The following is a 24,263-nucleotide window of genomic DNA, read 5'->3' on the forward strand; positions in this document are numbered from 1 at the left end:
CTCGACTGTTTGAAGACACTGGGGGCCCAGCAACAGCCATCTCCAGCCTGTGAGCTGGTCGCCTGGGGACGCAGAGACCTCAGCAGGGCGCAGGGTGGGCACTGCCGGGCAGGGGCCACACTCACCCTTTGCTTTCTCAGGTCCGGCTCCCAAAACACAACGTGGGCCTCCCTCTGGTCTGTACTGGGGGAGCAACAGGGGTGCGACCTGCAAATCTGAGGGAGCTCCCTTGAACGTAGGGGTCGGTGAAGCTACTGGAACCAAGAGCAGCAGAATGTCTGAAGGGGAGGTATGTGAATGGGCCCCGAAGCCCAGGCCTGGGGACTTATCTGTAACCTGACATCCCTGCTCTTGCTCTTCCTGCACCTTTGTCAGGCTGATACCAGACACCTACCTTATTCACCCCTCCAGCTTCAGTTCTAAGGGGAACCTGCGAATGCTGTCCAGGTAGATGCGAGAGGAGCCAAGACCAAGTCAGCCACAGAGAATGAAACAGCCAACGGTGGCCTGGATGGACCTGCCCGATTCACACACGAGGGAGCCAACGTAATCCACGAGCGCGGGGCCAAGCTCACCAATGCCTCCTCTCCCGGGAATTCCTCCTGGGCCCTGGAACGAACCTCTTTTCTGGGGGTGCTCCCACACACGGCCTCCACTTCTATGCAGCTCTCCTTGTTTCCGGCTGCACTGTAGTGGTTTCTGTCTCCATCTCTGTCACTCGGTGACACATTTCCTGGAGGACAGGGGACAGACTCTCTCGTCTCCCAAGGCACCAACTCCATATGCTGTACACAGAGCGGGCACTCGGGAAGTGGTGGAAATGATTAGAAAACTTACCCTACCATACAACAGCATCTACTTCCCACTTCAAATGTATTCACTCATTGAACAATCGTCCTGAATGAGCTATTCTTGTTCTTTCCCCCGTGTGCAGGCGAAGGAGCATGAGACGTGGACAGGCCATTTGCCTGCGTCACATGACCGCAGCACCAGGAGCTGGACCCAGCTGAGGGCTGCCGTGTACCGCAGTCCCCCCTTCTCCAAGGGGGATAGGCCCCAAGACCCCCAGTGCATGTCTCAAACTGTGGGGGACACCGAACCCTACATATACTGTGTGTTTCCTACCTACATACCTTGCCGGCTTCTCTCTGGCATATCTCAATGCCGGCGTCGCTGCTCTTCGCTTTGGGACCATTATGAAGTAAAATAAGGGTACTCTGAACACAAGCTCTGTGGTAACCCAGTAGCCTGCCATCCTGACTGATGGGCAGGGAGTGTCTACAGGGAGGACACGCTGGTCAACGTGATGAGTCACGACTTAAGCGGGGCTGAGTGGGACGGCGCAAGATTGCATCATGCTACTCAGAATGGCAAGGCATTTAAAACGTATGAATTATTTACTTATGGAATTTTCCATGTAATACTTTCAGACCTTGGCTGACCGCAGGTGACAGAAACCATGGAAAGCGGATAAGGAGGGAACGCTGTATGCTCTTAACCACTACTTCTCGGAGCCCCGGAACTCCACGGATATGAATGACACTGGCGTTTAGCAGCGTAGAAACAAACAAGAGCTTTTAACCCCCCATGCTTTGCCCTTCCAGTTCCTCTGCTTGGAGAGCCCTCCTTCCCTTTTCTATTCCTGGAAACAACTACTTGTCTCCTCAAGACTGCTTAAGAGTCACCCCTTGAAGTCTCCCACGGTTCTTCCAGGTGTTTGGGGACCCTCTGGGCTCTTGTACACACCATCCTTTGCTAGATGACATCATATAAGGCCTGCTGGTTTTCTCCTCAATCTCCTGGCCCAAGAGCTGTCTTTTCACAATATTCAGCACTGAAGCATTCAATAACGGGGGCCTGTGTCAGTTTATTTAGCACTTATTACGTGCTACTTCTTCTGTTAGGGGCATTCACATATTCTAATCTCATTTAATTCTGCCAACTTCCTGTGAGCTGCCAGGTGCCAAACCGTGTCTCATTTTTTGGATGAAAAATCTGAGGCTTAAACAATATTTCATTAGACAACATTTGAATAAAATTTCACAGCTCAGTCTAGTAAGTTCCCAGAGTCTTCCTAGCGTCCTTGGCCCCAAACACAGGATGATCTCCCTCAGGTCAGTGGCACATGGGTCTCTGGGGTTCTGATCTAAGCCTGTTGAGGAAACGGGGACAGTTTCCAGGTCACGAGCCACTCGGACCTCTCAAACTGCAACTCATTCGTCTGCTTGCCTTCCATCACTTAGGTTTCTTGTGTACGTTTTAGCTGAGTGCTAGGAAATCAGTGTCACGAACCATAAAGGACGTGCGGTAACGAATGATCATTTCCATTAAACTGCATAAGTCTTAGGCGGTGATCTCCGTATAGAGCTTTTTAAAACAGATGTCACATATGAAGTACTGAGCTGACATATACGTGACCTGTCAGAAACCTGACTGGATCTTAGCCTGGAATGCAGATTCTAAATCTCTAAGAAAGAACACCGACTCAAATATGACAAATCAATCAGAACCAAGTATTTAGGGTACCTATGTCTAGACACCTATGCTAGTTTCCATGGAAAGTATAAAAATGGAGTTGTTTTTATTAGCTATATATTAGTACATATTAGTAAGCACGAAGTAGGCTGCTGAAGTCTAAAAAGGACCTAATTCATGAGTTATTTTTTTCCCCCAGGTATAGTACAAGTAAACATTTTATTTTGGGTACAACCCTCAGAGTTCTGACTAAAAATGACTCCGCTAGCTTTAGATTTATGCTTAACTGTTAAGAGAAACTTTTAATAATTCTGTAGGGCTTTACAACACATTTGTTTAGTACTTATGCATTCAGAGTTTTAAACGTTATTTAGAATTTAAGTACGCAGAACCTCATACCAACCACAGAAATGCGATGGAAATGGGGGAAGGAAGAAAAACGGAGGAAAAACTTCCTGGAAATGTCATGAGAAAATCCAGGTATGCCCAGCTTACGGTAAGCTCCTAAAGATCTTTATACCTACTTGGTACATGAACTCTAAGTATATAAATTTGCCTAAAAATTTCATTTGTTTTTCCTACAAAGAAATCTCTTCTTAATCTCCATGGCTTGAGAACGTAAGCTTCTACATCTCTGGCTATTCCAGCGTCCTCGTATAGACAAAGCTATATAGCATGATGCAATGTGACCCACGATTTTGAAAGAGCAATTTATACCTGAAGAGTGTATGATAGAAATAATTTTATATTTTGACTCGTTTCAGAGGTGTGCATCATTTAGTAAAAATGGTGCTTTTCCCATTTTCCTGTTCTATGATCAAAACTGTTAATGAACTAGAACAGGACATACATGTAACCACTTTCTTCTGAACAGAAACATCAGACTGCTCAACAGAGACCCCTCCGCCTCCCCAACCTCCCCCACACGTGCCTGTTTCCTAGCAGGAGAGGTGATTTCTCAGGTGGCTGCTCAGACCCAGCTGAACAGGGGGTCCTTTCAAGCAGGGACTTGCCACTGCTAAGGATTTGCAGGAAAGCTGGACACGCCAGCTCTGGGAAGCTAGGCGGATTCTCTATTACACACCTGAGAGGAGGTCCAACCAAATCAACAAGTTAGAGCAGGGAGCAGCGAAAGAACGGACAGACCATACATGCTGTTGTGGAACGTGATAAACACAAAACAGGCCCCTGGCAGCCCCTTGGTTTTGACCCTAAGCTGATCCCAAGTCCTGGTGGAAGGCCTCCTAACTCACTGCTCTCCGGCTTACCTACTCCACGTAGGTAAATGCCCATGACCCCTGGAGCGTGAGGCATGGGGCCTGAAATCAGCCCCTGCCAAGTTGTCACTCTTTGTTTCACTAGTAAGACAGGTATCTTCGTGCAAGCCACGTGTTTATTGTCTCGATCCAGTCTGCACACACAGTAATACAAAAATGAAAAGATGCCTTTTCTAAGGCAAAGAAAGTCACAGACGTTCTTAGTCAGACACGACAGGGAACATGAAGATTGAATGGAAGCTCTGAGGACTGTATGGCTCACCAGATAGATATTGCGATAGTTATTCTCTTCATAGAGTAAAATAAAAGAGAGATATTTGTTAATTTGATTTGATTTTTAGATCATGGAATTAGGCAACTAGAGATGTCAGTTATAACTGAAATAAACCTTGCTCAGGACCTTGTCTTATCTTAGCATAAAACAATTCCCTGCTTTCTTCCACACATGGAGCACTACCTCGGACGGTTCCTTCTACATTTCCATACCCCAGCCCTCTCCACTCACTTTCCTAACAACTCTTTATTATAGATGATAATGTAAATCTTTGATTTTGATGTTTTCTTCCTTTCTTTTTTCTTTTTTTTTTTGGAAGCTCTTACATGCACAAGCGTTCGGAGCACCATTTTTACGGAAACCTCATCTTTGTTTTGTTCGTCCTTGAATGTCCAGGAATCAAGAAACATTATTCTACACCCCCACTGCCCCATGTCTCCAGCATTATTCGTCATAGTCCACTGGTGTTCTTCGTGAGCCATGCTCAGATTTTTAGCATTTTAACTCCCTCATACACAACCAGGTGTTTACCAGATGAATTCTCCTGTGTCAATTTCCAGGGTCCAGTTCTTTATGCTTGGCTTGATTTATTTGCGTCCTAGATGATTCTGTCCCAACTTCTGCTGCTAGCAATCCACCTTGCGCATGGCAGCGACGCTGTTCTGCTCACGTTGCTAACTTCCTCGGAACGCTGCAACCGTTTCCACTTGTGTGTTGCATAACACTTGATTAGTGCTTTCCAGATCCTTTCATAGTCAGCACCCCTTATCTAATTGTCCTCTTCTCCACCCATGACTCAGCTGAGCTCTCCACCACTGCGAAATGGAACGGTTTGAGTCTTAGGTGGCACAAGCGAGTGGGGCGGGTGGGGGGAGTGCAGGCCTGAGAAGGGGTTCGAGTGCATGTCTGTACATACACTTGTAAGATGAAGCTCTGGAGTCTAAATCTGACAGAAAGGCTCTATCCAGCACCTCTTGCCTCCTACTTCTCTATGATTTTCATTCCTTTTTTTTTTTTCTTTACACACCAATGGTAATAATTTTCAGGAATTTCAGGCTGACAGCACGACTGCTCTCCACAAATTTACCACCTTTCTGGGTCATCTTTCTGGGTGCTGGAATGAGGGTGAGAGGGAAGTATGTATATGAAAGATCCTTGTTTTCCGGTTTAATTGGCAGTGGGAGTCACGAGGGCACATGGACACAGAACACTAAGGGGAAGGTTAATGAGACTGTGAAGCTAAAAGTAAGGTCCACTCTAGCAAGCCAGGACAATGGCGCCCACAGATAATAAGCCCAGGTGAGCTTCCCTGCCTTTGTGTTTCATCTCCTTCAGGCTGTGAGTCACCAGATACACGATTCTTCCCCCACCTGGCAAAATCTCTGCCTCTTGACAAATCATGCCGTAGCTCCCCTTCAAAATATTGCTCACGGCTCAAATTCTTTATGAAATCATTCCAGACCAATTCCATCTGGCACCAGACACGCCAATTATACCAGGAACCCCTTTATTCATGCCATCTCTCTGGTTTTCCTCCCTTTTCTGATTATCTGGCATTTCTTGACGACGAGCATTCGGAGACACACACGTTGCATAGACCCATCTATACATGTTCACACAGACATTGTGTATGGGAGATGCTTGTTTGAGACTTTCTTTTCTTTCCTCTGTTGGCTGACACCTTCTATTTTACTTGAAATATCTTTAAAATCTCACTGGGCACCAAATACAGTGGAGGCTCTGTAACTGTTACAAATATAGCAACGCTAAAGAAAACTTTTCAACAATAAAGTTTACTAACTGAACTTTGACGTCACAAAATTAACACATCACTGAAGATTCTGGAAGAAAAAAAAGAAAACCCCTAATATGCTCTTCTTTCTCTCATTTTCACTTATGGGATTAAACATTAGTGGCTGACTGCTTGCTCTATAATCCGAGTTTCACCATTCCAACAACAGGTGGAAAGTTACTCTAATTTAGGAACAGTACGAAGAATAACAATTTTGAAAATGCATTTACTGTCAAGTTTGTACCATAACATGAAAGAAAAAAGCCCCCTTCTCCCCAAATATTATTGGGCTCTGCAGCCATGTAAAAAGGAACTGCTTCATGAACAAGCCAGCCTATTCCTTTTGAATTTCTATAAGACAACTGACCATGTAGACACTTACGGAATGAGCCAGAGCACTCATAAGCAAAGAGCTGACTGAATGAATTGGTCTGTTACTATGGAACAACTTCTTATAAGTTACCACCAACCAACTGAGGCTGTGGAGAGTCAGGCCTCTGCTTCCCCTCCCCCCCTCCCTCAGGTCTAGCACAGTCGTAGGTGTGTAAGTACTTACCAATAACTCAGTCCTAGGTGTGTAAGTACTTAGCAGTAACTCAGTCCTAGGTGTGTAAGTACTTAGCAGTAACTCAGTTCCAGTTGTATAAGTACTTAGCAGTAACTCAGTCCTAGTTGTGTAAGTACTTAGCAGTAACTCAGTCCTAGTTGTGTAAGTACTTAGCAGTATCTCGGTCGGAGACGATCAGGAGTGATTGGTGTGTGAACTGTGTTCCTTACGAGTCCTTCAAAATGGCTCTAATCTTGGTCAGATGATCCTAACTACAATCCCGTTCCTCACAGTTTACACAGTGGGACACTGTCCCTTTCAGGCCGCCATCCTCTGAGGGAGGGCAAGCCTCGGGTTGGAAAAGTAAAACGTCAGTGATGTTTCACTATGTTTACTAAGTGAGCAATTTCTGTAAGAAATGTCGCTGGAATAGTTAGGTGACATCAGGTTCAGAAGCAAGCAAAAGGAGGAGATACCAAGCGGAGGACCAGACTGGGGGTCACTGGGACAATCTGGGCCCCTTTCCCACCTTCTCACCCCCATTTTATTGACTAGAGTGAGAGACCCAGAAAGACGACCTGTTTACTACGTTTGAAAAGTATCACACATATTCAAGAATGAATGAACCTTTTCACTAACATTATTCTGGGCCATTGGAATACCAGACACTAGCATTCTAGATTTGCCTCTGTTCCTTACACACCACATCTAGTCCATCGATTCCTGCTAATTTTATCCCCTGCTTCTCTCCCACCGCTGCCCTGGACTGGGTCTTCATCCTGTGCTCCACATACCAGGCCTCTGGTCTTGCCCCCACTTAAATCCACCTCAAAGGCTGATGGCTCCCTTCAAATCCTTTTAAAGAACGATCCCCCTTTGCCTCCAAGGCCAAGAGTAGAAAATATAGCTCCCAAACTTTCACGATCTCAACTCCTATCATCACCCAACTTAAACTTACCACCCTTTAGTGTGCCTGAGAATAAGCTGGGAAGGTTCTCAGATGCAGACCTCTGGCTGTCTTCCAGAGAAAGGGGTGGGGGACCGGGACTTTTTAAGCATCCCTTGAGATCTGCTGCAGAGGGTGGATGGGTTGCACCTGGAGAAGCATGGCTCTTCCTTCTCCCAGACGTCTGCCCGCCTGTGGGAACCTACCCGGTGCCCTTTTACCCACAATCTTCCTCCAAGCCGAATCGAAACTCAGTCTCCACAGCTCAGCCTTGGCTCTATTCCCTTAAATATTCCTTCTTCCTTTGCATTTTTCAGAGTTTTCTCTTAAAAAATTTGCCATATTACACCGACATTATTTGTTCGGTGGTTTTTCTCACACACAAGATTTGTGGCTGTTGAATGAATAATGTCTGTTAAATGCCACAGTGGCACAAGGGCATATATGACTATATGTAATACTCCCAAGTAGAGCTCCTTCATGAGCTGAAGGAGAGGGTGCGGATTAAAGAAGAGAATTCTATTGGAATTCTCAAAATCGAGTGGGGATTAAAGGTTTGGGCTCTGATATTCTGCTGCCTTGGAACCAGCCTCGATATATCGATTGTTTTGTGACCTTTCCATGCCTCAGTTTCCTACCAACCGACAGGGTTGTCATGAGAATTAGGTGAAATGACAGAGTTCACAGCACAGGTCCAGGTACCAGGTAACCACTCAGATATGTTGGCTGTTTGCATGGGGCCAAAAGGTATCACCCACATTGCTATCCTCAGACCGAAAGGGGAGGGGCACCGGCACTCATGAATAAGGTACATGGGGAAATGTCTGGCAGTGTCTGCCTTGCTTCCGCATCTGGAAACATTGCCAAAAAACTATTTTTTTGCAAAATAGTTAACTTTGATGTCTCTGTATCCAAATACTGCCAATGAGACCCCACTCCCATCAAAAATGAAATCTTATAGATCTTACAGCCTCTATGCAGAAATCCTTTTAAATTAAAATGATTTAAATTAAAATTTAATTACTAAAAACTTGTTTTTTTTTTATTTTAAGAAAGCAACAGTCACCTTACCTTTAACATTATACAATTCTGATCTACTTTATGTTGACTGCTATTCTGTTGATAGCATTCCTATTGTTAGGGGTAGAATTACTTATTTGAAGAGGCATTTTCTTAATTTAGTCCGTGTCTGCTATGGACCTTGAGGGTAATCACGAAAGATTAACAGGGGCGAGGCAAAGAAAAGGGATCTGGAGGTGAGGGCGCAGGGCAGAGAGCTGCTTATGCAAAGAGCCCCAGAAAGTGTGACAAACTTGTAAGGCTGGGTGTCCCTTCAACCCGTAGCCCCCATAGAAGTGTGATGAACCTGCCAGGGTATCTGCCGTTCACGACAGGTTTGTTTCTTATTCATCTCTGTACTCCCAGGGCCTAGTGCCATGTTTGGACAGAGCTTACACTAAATCAATGTTTGCCAAATGATGTTCTTTACCATAATAATTTGTGAGAGTGATATTTTGTGCTAGTATGTTGCCAAGAAAGAAAGAGGTCAACAGATCTTGCTCACTGGGGAGGTCCCCTGAGCACAAATCTTCGAAAGCATAATTCCACAAATTGAAGAAACAGACATTCTGATATCCGAATTGCATTATGCGAAGGCAACAGAGTCCTAGTCATTTCATGCGACAACTGCTTTATTTGCTTTACTTCTTAAAAAGAGCTGTGTTTAGCATCGTGTACATCTCGGCATGCCTCATAAACGTCTTTGTTCCCCCGAATTCTGCTCTGTGCTCTTTATGCAGCGCACAAATCTCTCTGAGTTCCAGGGCCGTGTTCCCTGCTGTCTGTCTGGCCAGTTCCAGATTCAAGAAGTCCAAAATCCAATCCAAAGGCATCTCCCTCTCTAAACCTGGTCCTTCCTCTCTGGTCCCTGTCTGAATAAACAGGACCACCATCCATCCAGTTGGTCAAGCCAGAAACTTAGGAGTCACTCCGACTCTTCCTTTTCTGGATCGCCACACTTATCCCCTGACCATCTAGTCCTACTGAGTCCGCTTGGGAGGCTCTCACCCAAACATTCACTTTCCCCATCCCGCTGCCATGGCTCAGCCCTGAATTACTACTTAGCAGAAGACTCCTTAACTTGTCTCTACTTTTATTGCCCCTTACTCTTCCCAAACCCTGTGCATCATCTGTAACCAGAGCGTTTTTCCTAAATTTGATCAGGTAATTCCTCTGTTTAAAACTATCAATAGCTCTCCCCTGTCTTTGGGCTAATGTCCTAACTACCCCTTATAGGTCAGTGAACCCCTGCTGACCTCCACCTAGCACCCTGTTTTCCACCCATGCCAAACATTTTACATTCCCCCAAATACATATGGGCCACTGTCTTTAGCACCCGTCTCCATTCTTCTGGAAAACATCCACATACCCTTCGGTTCTCAAGATGGATACCACCTGCAGACTCACGCCTCCAGCCCCAGGCCGGGATGAAGCCCCTCCTATATGGGACCTACACTCAGAGCAAGCTGCCAGCCATCCGACTGGTAACTGTTTTATCTGTCCCGACCAGATGGAAAGGACTGGGTCCCAGTCATAATTGTGCATTTACCTATGTGTAATCAATGCTACAAAGAGCAATTAAAATCAGTATTTCCCTGAGACAAGAACCAAACCTGATAAAATGGGCTGGTAACCCAGTGTCTTTCCTGAGAATCAAAGCCAGAGTGTTAACGAACGTGTTAACTGCTGACAGATAAGGGCTAAAGGTGCCACCCTTCCAAGGCATTTGCATCTTTGCAAGGCAACCTATCAGTCCATAGCTCAACTGATTCTCAAATCATTGGGATGAGTAAGAAGGGGTGGGAATACATGACCAGGGCTGGTAAACCTACCATCTGGAGTTCCTCCCTTCCACTCTTGAACCCTAAACTCTAGCTTCTATGGGACAGCTCCTCAATATGTTTTGACTAATAGGCTCCCCACAAGAATCTCAAATCCGTTCCCTAATGGCTGGAAGCAAATGCATGAAATCTTGATATGCTAATTCAATAAAGCTCTGACACCAATGTGAAAAATTAAACAGACAGGGACTTCTAGACCAAGCAAGTGAAATCAAAATTCGGTTTATGTGGTACAGTAAAAATTGTCCACATTTTTACCTTATTTAAAAGCTTTTCAAAACCAAAATTGTTTGTTAATCTGTGGCATAACCGATTGTTTTAAAAATGCTAGAAAGTGAATTAATGCATTCTCCTTGGCTTGAATAAGTTTCATTTGGCACATAGGAGAATCCTAAGAAGATTTAACTTCACAGAGTTGTACTATTTTGGAGGCAGTCTTGATTCCTTACACCTTAATTAAATTTCTGATAAAGAAGCTTACTTTGAATTGAGCGTATTACACAAATAAATGGGGAACACCAACTAAGACAGAAGGGCAAAATTATTAAAAGCCTATTTGGTTAATTCTCAAGAGGCTGTTGTACTAAAGTTGAATGACTTACATAAATACCTTCGGCATTTGTTGGATCCTGTTCCCAAACACAATGTTCATATTTCATCTATAATAAGAAAAGCATCTCAAAGATTTGCAAGGCACTAGTCTTGCAAGCGTCCAGTTTGGTGTCTTGAGTAAAGTGAGATTGGCAGAGTCAGCTTAATCCACAATGGAAAGTTGAGAGCAGGGTGCCTGGGCTGTTGGCAGCTGCTGCCTGGAGGTGGCTACCAGCTCTGTCGGATACACACGGGGCTCTGCCACTCGCCCGAAAACAGAGTTTCTCCAGGTCACAGCTAAACTTCATAGGGAGCACATGGATGGAACACGAATGCCATCACGCCTTTGGCTTTCCGGAAAACACAGTAGGGTGGTTTTCATTACAAGTGCAGCGACACTAAAAAGTAAGTGCTGCTCTGTTTTAATGGTTTGTATTTATAGGATCAGGAAAATGTCATTGTTTCAGAGTGAAATGGGATAGACTGCTGAAGTCTGTCCTGTCTAAGCAAACTCAGAGTTAAAACAAGGCCAACATGTGTCCTGAAAACCTAGCTCATCATCACCCTGGATTGTTGTTTGATGTACTCCATTCATCCAGCCAGTTTTCACCAAGTAATCTCTACAGAATTGAGCACAACCTCATACCCCATTCATACAGCACCTTCCCCTACTCCCTTTCTGTTTAATCAAAGTGGGGAGCCAGGCCTACATGATTCAGGGTTTTAAAAAGTATGTTTTGAATGGCTCCAAAGCCTGGATAACTGTGTGACCCTCCCGTTATTATGGCTTAAGATTAATTTTCATTAAGTTGTATTGCTTGAACCTACCTGTTAATCATTAGAAGGCTCACCCACCTCAATATTGCAGATTCTGAATGGGCCTGGACTTGGAAGGGCTGGATGAAGAGTTTTTTTTCTTTTTTGGATAAAGAACTTTTTTTAAGAAAGATCTTTACGACACGATAGCCTCAGAATGTTTTATGGGGTTGTCATGACACTATATACATTAGTGTGTAACAAAACCTGCTAAACACTGATGGTGATAGAGATTAGAGGTGAAGAGCAGGTGCTGGCCAGGAGTTTCTCTGTGTTCCCCACTTAGGCCGCCTGGGGACCACGGTACCCCAGCTTTCTCCCTCGCCTGGGGGCAGGACAGAGCTGACGCCGGGGTTATCTTTCTGGTTTCAGCTGCCCCTCCATACACCCACACAAAATTCTCAGCCCACCGAGCAGTCCCCGACCGCCTGACGCAGAGAAGCATGCCTTTCTTTAAACAGCCTGGAGAACAATATGAGGACATTGGAACAGTCTCCTCACTTTCACCCATGGGAAATGGGCATTCTTTGGTAAAGAGGAGAAATGTGTATTTAAATTGTTTATAGGCAATGCCATAACTGTAAGACACATAAAGGATAATGGTGACCCAATACAGTATGACGATAAAATCTGTAGTACCCTCCTATACTGTCTTCAGAATGGTACCCCAGAGTAACTTGATATAAAAACAAATGCATTTCCTTCCTCATTTCCTTTTCAGTCTTGAATAGAATTGCCTGTTGACGATATACTAATTTCACCCAGATCTGAGGCTGGGTGAGTCCTGACACATGTTCACGTCCGCACACAGCAGTCAAGCCTGGGGGATTCACTCCTTTCCTCTTGTTTATCCGTCTTTCTGCTTCCCATGCCTGCCTTCCCTCCCTCCATCTTTAAATCTATCCCAGTCTTGCTTCTTGGCTTCCTATCAGCTTTCACTTGTGGGAATGTAGGACCGTGGTGCTTTCCAAAACATTAACTGTATATTGTCATGTACAGTTTACAAAGCCCTGTGACACCCACTCTCTCATGCAACTCTTCAAACAACCCTTCTGTGAAGAAAGAAGCAAGTATCAGTCCTCGTTCCTGGTAAATGTTTGGCACTCAGAGCCTGAGTGTTTGAACTAGGCCTCTGGAATTTGTCTGGAGAAGGGCTGGCGATAACAGGTGGGAAAGGGTGACGGGGACAAAGGTACGCATAACCAAAGAAAATGATACTTTCCTTAGCTGTAAGGAAATCACATGCCAGGTGACTTTCCTCCAAATGCTTTACCTCTTTAACAATCTCTTCAATTATAAGAACTTCACCTTCCTGCCAAATCACTTACGCTAATAAAATAACAAAATTAACAGGAGCCCTAGCAGGAGAAACAAAAAATTCACGGAAAAGGTAAGCTAAATCTTTTTCAGGATATGACATGCCCACTAACAGCACAGAAAAGACATCAAGATAGCATATGAACCATGATTTTAATTTGCAAAAGACAAAGAGAATCCTTTTGTCCAACAGAATTTCAGAATTTCAGATTCCTGAAATTACAACAAACTTGGCTTTTTCCGAAAATTGGTAGTAGTAAGTTTAATTTGGACCCAGAATGTGCACTCATGGCTCACTTTGGGTTTTAATTACTAATACCTCAAGTGAGAATCAAGTCAAGTAATTGAATATCACTATTTGAACTTTAAAAAAAAAAGACCCCCCAAAATGACAGGACAAGAAAAACTTGCCAGAGGCAAAACAAGCCAGCTGAACGTTCAGCAAACTTAGATGTCCCGACTTATCCCGTATGTTGGTGATGTCAAGGCTGAGTTAATGTTTGGGTAGCTATGTCAGGTGACCTCCTGGAGTTTTCATATCTGCTTACAGGAAACCCACGTGGACCCCTGGACCCGCTCATACCTATGAAGAAAGGGGATAACGGTTTGGCTTAACCTGAATCTCTTACTTCCTGGCCACGCCTTAGTTATAACACTTGAGTGATGCTGACATCATTAGAGAAGAGGAGACCTGGGACACCCACTTTTTCATTTTCTGCACTTCCTGGACTCCTGCCAGACGATAGTGTGAATTAGTATGAGAATTATGTTTCCCTCCTTAGAAGACTGTGGTTCATAGGTGTCCAGCAAAACGGAATTAGAAGCACCGGCAGTGTTCACACCCCAAGAGTGAGAATTTCATTCCCTCATTCATCAGATATTTACTAGAAGCCTTACAAAAGTGCGCTGATCTAAGCTGGCTGCTGTGTCTGGCTTTCTATTCTAGTGGGACAGAGAGAGAGAGAGATTCAACAAATACACTGCGATGACAATTTAGACTACTGGGGGGTGGATTTAGACTGAGGGGGATGCGAGGAGATGCGGTTAGGGAACCTTCGGTGAAGAGGAGACTTCATGCCTAACCTGTGGATGGAGCAGTGTGAGGGGCTGGCCCGGGATCCAGGCCAGGGTGTCAGGCAGACGGAAGCGATGAGCAAAGACGGTCCTCAGATGTGAACTCAGAAAGCTATCGGGGCCGAGTCATTCTGGTCCCGGAGGAAAGCGGGAGAGTGGTATGAAATGATAATATATCTTTTTCACAGAAAAGTATGGGAAACACATTTTTCCAGTCAAATTAAAGAAACAAAACAAAAGGACGTCCTTTTTATATCTAAGTCAACAACTGGCAAACATGGAATCCAATCTCTAGTTCTGGACACAGACGCCGCAAGCTCAGCGGCTCACCAGGTCCCTGGAGCTGGAGGCCTTGCACGTTCTATCTGTTTCCATCGCCCTGTGCAGCTAGTATATCTGTGACGAGTACCAGAGGGCAGGGCAGGGGACAAACACAGGGCTCCCTCCTGACATTCCCTGCCTAGGTGCTACTGCCACCGCCTAATGTGCCACTAATGGCTGGGGAGAGGATGGGAGCAGCACAGCCCCATACGACTGGCCGGCCTGTACCATCACTGACACATAACAGTAGTGCTAGGAACACCCAGCCAAGCGTCCTACAAGCTTCAGTGAGACTGGCCAGTCAGTGAAGAGTGGCAACTATTCCACTCCACTCTCCCCCCCACTTTTTCTTTCTTCTAATCTGTCCAAACCAACGAGTACAAGCAAAGGCCTGTGCTTCTCAGTTGCTTTACGCCAGCTCTCTTCCATTCTGTCACCACACCTCTTCCGTCCTCTAGCACGAGAAGCATTTCCTTGGAGGCTCAAATCCCACAAAGCCCTTCTTTTGTCTACACCCCTTTCTGAAGTATCTATTCATTTCTACAAAGTGCAGTTGTCTAAGGGCCACTTATCTGCTACCTCAACCTAAAGAATTAAATTCTTAAATTCTTCCTTCAAATATGCTTCTCAAGGAACAATAATTCGAACATCTCTCTGCAGGAATGATTGGACACAAGAATCAATGGGGTAAAAAAATGACCAGATGAGAAATGTAATTGAAACAACAGGGCGTTGAAACAGGAGGGGCTTGAAATGTTCGAAGTTGCTCTCCTCCCACTTGAACATTTCTTAAAAAATTGGTTGAGATACTTTTGTCAATTCCAGGTGATGATGTTTACCTTGACCAAAATAAAACATTTTGTTAAATCTTCTAAACACAGCACTTTGGGAATCAGAACAGAAACCTAAAGAAAGGTTACATATAGTGCTGGCAAATTATTCACATCCCTTACAGTTTTTACTCTTAAGTGCTAACCTCCTAGCACACTATCAGTATCTACTAATTCTGTATCTGTCGCATTATGTCTACTCTCTACTGCTTGTTATGTCATCCCCGTGTTCCCTAATCTATAAGAATTAAACAGGGGGTCATCAGAAGCCTTCAGAAACAAGCCTCCTGTGTGATTCCCAGGAAGACACATCACACCCTCGTCAAAGCAGCAAAGTCCACAGATCGACCATGTTTTCCTGAATTTTGGGGCCTAAGATGGTGGTTCTGTCTCCTGATTTCCATCAGGGGATGTTACTGGAGGATACAATTATTTTCCCCCAGAGCTAACCTGAGGCTTTGCTTCCAGATAAAATAGGGTGATGGTACGAAAGTAGATCCATTTTCCCAGGACTTCAGGAACAAACAAAAAGTTCTACAGCATAAGAAATAACAGCAATAGAAGAATGATTAACATTATGTGGGGGGCAAACGGAAATGGTCAATAACTAGTAATTGATCATCTCCCTTTGCTGCCAATGGTGATCAACTGATTTCAACAGTGGCAGCAGCAGGGGTCTCACTGTCTAGTTCTTATTCTGCCAATACCAGGGCAGGGGGAGAGGGAAAGTGTCACTTTATGGTCTTCAATTTCCCCTAGTTTTAAAAACAAAACCATTTATAACAACAGCTAACCAGAAGAGGGGCCAGAAAGGACTGAGCAGATACGCAGGCATTATAATGAGCCGGGCTTATGACATTAATCCAGCTAGAAGTCTGCCTCGCTGGTAGCAACCTCCAAAACCTCAACACAATCCTTTCTTCTCTTTACTTTTTTAAAAAAACGTTTTAAAAAGAACGTAGAACTCGGGACTCAGAGCTACTCTAAAGGGAATATGCCAGTCCTTCAGCTACCGCCTACAAAAATATGTTGCAGAACTCTGTATCAGAAGTAGTCATTAAAGCAAGGGAAGGGGGCTAAAACAGTGAAAGTAAGAAAGATACAAAAGGTTAACTGAGTGTTTTTATTTTTTGCCTATTGTGTCATCCAAAGAGCACTTTTTAAAAAAAATTTTTATTCTGGTAAGAACACTTAACATGAGAGCCACCCTACTAACAAAACTTTAGGCACACAATAGCATACTGTTAAGTACGGGCGAAATGCGGTACAGCAGATCTTAGAACTTGTTCACCTTGCTTCACTGAAACTTTACACCTGTTGAACAGCACCTTCTCATGTCCCCCTTCCCGCAGCCCCTGGCAACCACCATTTTACTCTCCCTTCCTATGAGTTTGACCATTTTCAATACCTCACTTAGGTGGAATCACGCAACGCGTATTTCAGTTACCATAATGAACTGAGCATATTTTTAAATACGTAGCTAAGTGAAGTCTTTAGGAAGTTTCCTGGCTAAAAGTATAACATCTTAAGCTAAAGATTTCTTGATTACAGACTGTGCAACACAGTATTCCCAAACTTCGTAATACCATCCCCAAAAGACTTTGAACAGAGAGAGCATGGTCGGGTTTGGGTAAGGGTTTTATGGTTCTAGGAGAATCAGCGATCACCTCTGCATATCACAAGCAGTTCCCTTCTGTTTTGTAGATTCCTTCGATTTAAACTAATCCTATAAGTCAGTAATTACAGCAAGCATAAGAATGCCATTTGCTACAGTGTCCTGCACAGGTTTATTTTCTACCTGCCAAGACTGAATTGCCTCTAGTATATCACGTGGTTGCAAGGTGGAAGTAAACCGGAAGGATGTAGGAGTGCATTTAAAATTAGAGGCCAGGGCCAAACGGCAGGTATATGACTAACTTTAAAGGTAGCTGAGGGTCACGGGAGCCAGCAAGATCAGACGTGCAAGTGTCCTACCTACAAAGCAAACTGAAAAGCAGGAAGATGTATTGCCTGGTGATGAGAGAAAACTATGACCTAAAATAAAAGATGCTTGGCAGAGAAGTCAGGAGAGACCCTTCACAGAAGTTTGTGTCGACGCACAAGAAATATTAACTTTAAAGTAGGAGTAGTTTGGAATGAAATGAAAAGATGTTGGAGACTTTTAATACAACGTATATTTACAAATAATGCAAAAATTAAAAAAAAGACCTCTTCCATTTACCAATTAGTGTTTTAGACACTCAGAAATAAATAGTAAATAAAATAGGGGCATTAAAAAAAAGAAACTTTATAAGCCTAGCAGTCCGGAGATCTGGAAGTCGAACCATACGAAACCTCCATTTTGGGGGGCAACAAAAAGTTAAAATACCAGAAATTTCATATGGGTCAATCAAAAAAGGAAGGGGGGGCTCATTAATTCAATGCTAAGAAAGCAAACCTGAGGACATGTTAATATTCTGTGGTTTCAAAAGAGGGTTACTTCCACGGGAGAATATTACTGACTCAGAAAAAGGAGTTTTAATGTATTCTAATATCTGCCTCAAGTCACACAAAACTGGGGCCAGTCAGTCAGTACCCACTTCAATAAACCTCAAAATAAAAATTTCCATTTATAACCATCCCTTTCTTTGTAGTCTAACATGACATCCATTCCTAATCAAATCCATTCCCAATAGATTTCTCCATCCTGCTGGTTGGATCCCCGAACCCAGCTCTTAACGGCAAAACCTGAAGCACACAGTGCTTTGTGCCCACACACACCCTACTTGGGTATCTATTACTCACCCGCCTTCTTCTCCTCACTCCAGTGCTTCTCTACTGCTCTACTTTCTTCCCACCTTGGCACAGCGACAGCCCCATCTGTCCAAGTTAGGTTGCCCCCACCCCTTTCCTTTTACCACACCAGTGATCTGATCTTTTCTGCACAGAATGAGGGGATCCCTGGAAGCCTCTGTCCCTCTGCCTTTCCCAGGCTGATGAGCTCTGCTGTTCTCAGGAATACATGCTAGACTCTGTCACGGGACTTTCCATTTCTGCCATGACTAGGTCTCGGTGACATTCTCAAAACCAACTTCACCTACCCGGCATCAATAAGCAGAATTTGCATTTTATAAATTAGGTTAATTTTATGGGGGGAGCTGTAAACAGTTCCAACTTAGAGGGACTCATCTCTACTAGGCATGTTCCATGAGAATGGATGGTTTTGCCCTGGCACACAAAGCAGTGTCTCTGTGGCAGTATTTCAGGGTACTTTTAAAACACATGTAACTTTCTGATCTCGGAAAATGAACACGGGATCTGTGTGAATTCCATCACGTGATGTATTTAGGGAAGTAATTCATAACAGGCAGGGGACCTCAATGTGCCTTCAACGTTTTTGGATGACGGCAACTTTCAGAACGGGGCAGGTACATTTTTGACTCTCGTTCTATTGGGCTCAACCACTTGCCACCTTTGATTCCAGCTGTGGTAGAACCTACTGGGTGGTGTCACCAACAGAACTGACGAACACGACATTTGATATTGCACCGGTTTGGCCGACCGGGCAGAACCACCCACCCTGCGTTTACATACCTCGAATTGGCTATTTCCACTTTGGTTCTCGCCATGGCAGCTGCCCTCTGTGCGCCTTCGATTGCTCTGTCCACCTTCTCCCGAGTTTTTGTGTTTCTTATTGGTATCAGTTGCTTCCTGATTCCACGGACCAGAATATTATTTTTGTATTTTCCCTCTTCCTTGGAGCCGTCGGGAAACACGGTGCAGCCGTATCCATGCCTCTTGTTGTTTGCCCACTCGCCCTCGTACTTCATGCCGTTGGAGCGCTCGCTGATGCCGAAGCCGTTGCGCTTGTCATTCTTCCACTCGCCCATGTAGGTTTCCGTGGTGGTGGCGTCCACGTGGTCCTCCACGGGGCAGAAATCACAATCGACGTCGCCGAAGCTGATGGTGGAGTTGGCGTCGCTGGAGCTAATTCTGCTCATGGCTGCGTCGCTGCGCACCGAGCTGCGCTTGCTGGAGATGGAAGACTTGGATTCGGACTTGCGAATTTTCATGCTCCCGAGCAGGGAGCCCCTGCGGAAGAGGCCGCCCTTCTTCTTGCCCGCGAGCTCGGCGTCGGCTTGGAAGTTGAGCACGAAGCCGCCACGGGTGCCGGCCGGGCTGTCGGCGGCCGCGGCCGCGTCGTGGAGCGCGCTGCCGTTGCTCTGCTCGCTGCGCAGCGAGGCCAGCGAGGTGCGCAGGGGCGAGCGGATCACCGCGGCCATGCCGTAGGGCACACTCTGGCGCACGCCGTAGCCGTGCCGCATGCCGCCGGCCCACTGGCCCTGGTAGGTACCTGGGGGAGACAAAGCACCGCGTGAGTCGCTGCAGAGGGGGCGCCCGTCGCCTGCGAGGGCCCCTAGTGCAGGCCCAAGGTCGCGCCCCATACGTTCCCCACTCAGCTCGGTCGTTTTCATGCAGCCACGTGTGAATCCCCGCCCTGGAACTTGGTGTCTTACTCCTTGTCTGGCATCCTAGAGGATTTTCCAATCGTCCGGTCATGTGTGCTTTTCATTTAAAAATGTACACCGGTTTTAGAGGAAACCACTACTTTCGCACACCAAAAGAGTGATCACTGAAAAACAACTTCTCTTCCCTGGAATGAACACGTCAGAACTACCTCTTATCTTCATTAAGTTATATAAATGTCTAACCACTATACTGTGTACCTGAAACTAATATAATTGAATGTCAACTATAATTGAAAAAAAATTAATTTAGAAAAAGTAAAAAAAAAAAAAAAACCACACCACCAAATCCCACTAAGGAAGGCAGTGCCATAGTAGAAGAAATAAATTCTATTCATGAATCTTATTCTAATTTTACTAATTTAGCTGAAAAACTCTGAAAATGACTTTTGGGTCTTTCAGGATAACATTCCAACAAGCTCTAAGACTTAAAATTTTAGTGATCTTTAATACTTAAGACATGGACATCCAATAAATTGTCTTAAATTTTGTTTCTACCATATTCACCATTTTTTTAGGGTAGGGGAAACTTTAATATTTAGGATTAGGTTTGGATGAAACTTTGAGCTAAGAGTAATTTGACAAATACAATACATATCCTGAATATAGTGAACAATCGTGAAAAAATGGGTGATTTGTTTTTACATTATGTACACTTCCAGGTGAAAAGGTTAAGATTTGTCCCTCATTGGTGACGGATGTTAACTAGACTTACTGTGGTGATTATTTTGCAAGATACACAAATATCGAATCATTATGTTATACACCTGAAACTAACATGTTACATGTCAATTATACCTAAAGTATATATTTAAAAAAAGATTTGTCAACTCTTACTGTTGCCCAAATATTACTTCCCAAACTTCTGCTTTCTCTTGGCCATGCGACTTCCCTAGCCTCTGTCACTGGATTGTCACACCATGAACTAGAGGTACTCTGAGGGCAGGAATTACTTCAAGAAAACACAGATTTCTAGATTGATGACTTGTGTGTTCTGTGGTCTCTAGGTGTTTGATAACTTTAAACAGCTATGGTGACTATTTACCCTTAGAAAAGCTGAGATAAGGCCAGAGGACATGGAATTCATCTCAGAGCAGATATGTTTGACAGTGTCCATTCAAACTTTATGATACCAGATCACTTTTTCAATGAATATTATGCCTTTTCAGGAATAAGATGACCTTGAGTCTAAAGTATTTGTGTTCAGTAAGTTTTTCTATTAAATAAATTAGCAAAGACATTTTCAAAATAACCTGGTGCAGATTTTTTAAATAACCCTCGGAAGAAATGAGTGTTAAAATCAGGGAACTTAGAATTTTCTTTTCAAAATCAAGGCCATTTCCTTTTATCAAAAGCACAATTTAAATTATAGTACCCACCCCAAAAAACTACGTGGAAATTTTAAGATGCAGTTACTTCTGAATTACTCATAACACTTCACAGTATCATAGAAAATCAATCATGATTATAGTCTATCTTGAGCTCTAAGTTTTGGATTATATAGATCTACCTTGCAGTCAATTTTCATTTTATATCTTACCACGCACAGGTTTCCCTTGTGTGGCATGTATTTCATTTTAACATTCTGAGCAAAAATGCTAGCGGTTTTCTATTATTGTGTTAACAAGGGTTGCACTTAAAAGTTTAAACCAGAATGGCTCCAAAATCAAAAGTTTTGACTCATTTCAAGACGACCTTCTCTTTCTGTTCATTCTGATGTATTTATGTCATATAAACAGACAGTAATAGCAAGGCGACATTGAAATACAAAGTGGGTCTGGTACTGTGAATGTCATATTCTGGGTAGATGTGAAAATCTTCACCTGACAGCTACTAGGAACTTCTGAGGAGGTGGGCAGGCCACAGCTTTCTCAAAATGATAAACCCCAAAGGGTAAGACAGTCAAACAACATTTCAGGGTAAGAAGCTTCCTACTGAATATTAGCCATCTCTGAATACCACCACTGTAACGGGGAAGGAAACTTGAATTATTAGGGAATTTCAACTTTGACTTTCCTTTTGCTTACATGGATAAAATTTAAATTCTAGGATAAAAATTATACAACCTGACTTACACATACTAAAATAAACCACCTTACTTAAAAAAAAAATATTTTGTGTTAAATAAGCGGGGAATGCTAAAATCATATCCTTCTAACTTTTCTACATAATGACAAGTTAATTTTGCTAGAAGAATTTCCAAAGGTGCTGTTTGGATCAATAAGTATTTACACTTTTAAACTGCAACCATAGTATCTTAGTAAATATTTAACATGGAGGGAAAACTAACAGCTAGTTTCCTTCGATTGAAATCTCCGAAAATAAGACTAATATTTGCAATTTCCAAAGAAGTGGTGCTTGAAAATCTAAGTGGTTTAAGGCAACAGCAATAATTAATTAGAAAGTTTAGGTCTCTGTTTAATTGTCAAGTGGGGAAGTCGGGACCAGCAGCCCTGGCCACATTCCCATCCTGTTCTGTTAAATCACGGTGTATGGAACAGTTCCTTCACAGACTTGCTAGAAACCAATTTCCAGTCAAACTGTTAGGAGTTCATCTGAAATTTAAAATAGGTTTAGTTTAGTCAATGAACCTAGAAAAAAGGGCCTGTATTTCTTTATGAAGCAGGTGGGTTCCGACTTCTCCCTGCTGCTCCTAGTTCTAATTAGGTCTTTTCTCTCGACTCCTTAAATATAGATGCATATTTCACAAGTGTAAAAATGATTATTATGGGCTTTGTTTGAAATTCTGTTCTATGACTTCTCCTCCGGGAGCTGGTTTTCTAGATATAGCCATTTTAACCACATAATCTTATAGTGGAAGGCGTCCAGTTTAAAATGGGTTCCAGTCAAATTTAGACTGCTCTATGCCAAACTTGTTTATATGCTACAGATGGGTATGTGCAAGTATGCATATACTTAACACAACAATGTGTCTTTCTAGACATTTCCAGTAGTTTTATGATAGGTGAAAAAAATGAAGTACAGCAGATCAGAATTTGCCCCCAAAATGCTGGGCACCCAAACTTGGATTTCATGAGTATGGTACCAATTTATTCAGGGGGTTTCTATTTTAGCAACACTTAACCCACAAGTCGCTAATGAAATAAATCACGTGATTCTTCTCACATGGAATTACTACTTCCTTCCTCTAATTTAATGTCACCACAAAATACATGGAATCAGATTTCCCTACATCTGACAGGGTACATTGGGGTGGACATGTGGTGCAGAGGCAAAAAAACAAAACCAAAAACAAAACACATTCACTCTTAAATAAGAATAGGGAAGGTGGTTATTTCCTATTTGGGCCAAACATCTTTGTACAAAATAAATTATAGAAACATACTTCCACTTAAGACTCCCATTTTATGATTAAGGAATTTCTAATTAAATGGAGTTACAAGTGAAAGAAAGCAGGAAATTAACACACAGTAAACATTCAATAGTGATTTTTAAGAGTTTTTTTCCCCTTCCCAATTGGTAACATATTTTTTTTGTACTAAAAGAAAACCACAGTGTTACCATGATGCCAAATTCTAATGTTTTAAAAAAATATTAGTTGAACAGAAGGCAGATTATCCATGAAGTCTTCCTGGGCAGTTATTTGAGCTTCTACAAAACATACAGAGACGACCTTCTGTGCTGTATGTATTTTTTGATAATGAATACTCTAAACCAAGAGATTTTCTTTAATGAGTAGTAACTTTAAAAGGGTATTTTTAACCATCCCAAGTTGAAGAGAACTATCCACGACCTTCTTAAAAGGTTATAGTATAATGCACACATTTAAAAAACAAACATCGCACTCCACTTTTGAGCATGGAATTTAGTTACATGGTAGAGCTGGGGCCTCTAATTAAGTCCAATCACAAATTAACATATTGATGGGGGGTTCACCCAGGCACCCTATGCCCTTCCAGAACCTACCAGGGCCCTAATTAACTACTGCAGAATTTGGAACTCAAGCAGCACATATAAAAAGTATTTAAGAAAAGTTTTTTTTTCCCTTCCTTTTAATCCATGAGAACCATATCCTTTATTTATGCTGTAGGTAGACGAGATGTCTTTTTACCAAGTCCTACCACTCGGCTGTTTTGCATCTGACACACCGCTGTGTACAAATTGTATGAGCTTTTATATAAGCAATTGCACCACTGGGGTCATACTGGGCTGGAGAAACTTTTAATTGGATTCCTTTAACCTCCTCCAACTCTGAGCTGCATAAGTCCAAAAGGTGACATGGCCTCCTACCATCCTTTCCAATGAACTATGATTATGTTTATTATCAGAAAATGTATTTTGCGGAAGCATAAGCCATCCATCCTTTCAGCTTATTACACAAGGAAATTCATCACGTTGTGACACCTGTTTCAGTAACGTATACTTTTCCTAACTGAAAAGAGAGGAAGTCTGCTGTACTATATACACAATTCCTTTTGCAAATATTGTTAAACATTAAAATAGGGTGTTTTGTTCACAGCCAGCGTTCCGTGTCAGTCATACACCTCAGTGCAAACCAGTGATTCAGTACTGCCATTCTCAGGAGTAAAGCGGCTGGCTGAACAACAACCATCGGGACTCTACCTTTCCATTGTACT

The 24,263-nt window shown here is 43.3% G+C and overlaps 1 protein-coding gene across 4 annotated transcripts in view; it reads right to left on the reverse strand.

Moving 5' to 3' along the window:
* JPH1 (junctophilin 1) overlaps positions 1–24,263 on the reverse strand; it is an 81,493-nt gene that overhangs the window by 55,795 nt on the left and 1,435 nt on the right. For all 4 annotated transcript variants that reach the window (XM_081070838.1, XM_081070840.1, XM_081070839.1 and 1 more), the window contains exon 2: positions 18,734–19,493. In XM_081070838.1, the coding sequence (XP_080926964.1) occupies positions 18,734–19,493 (760 nt within the window). The remainder of the gene's footprint in view (positions 1–18,733; positions 19,494–24,263) is intronic.

This window comes from Rhinolophus hipposideros (assembly GCF_964194185.1).
Source record: "Rhinolophus hipposideros genome assembly, chromosome: 13".
NCBI lineage: Eukaryota > Metazoa > Chordata > Mammalia > Chiroptera > Rhinolophidae > Rhinolophus > Rhinolophus hipposideros.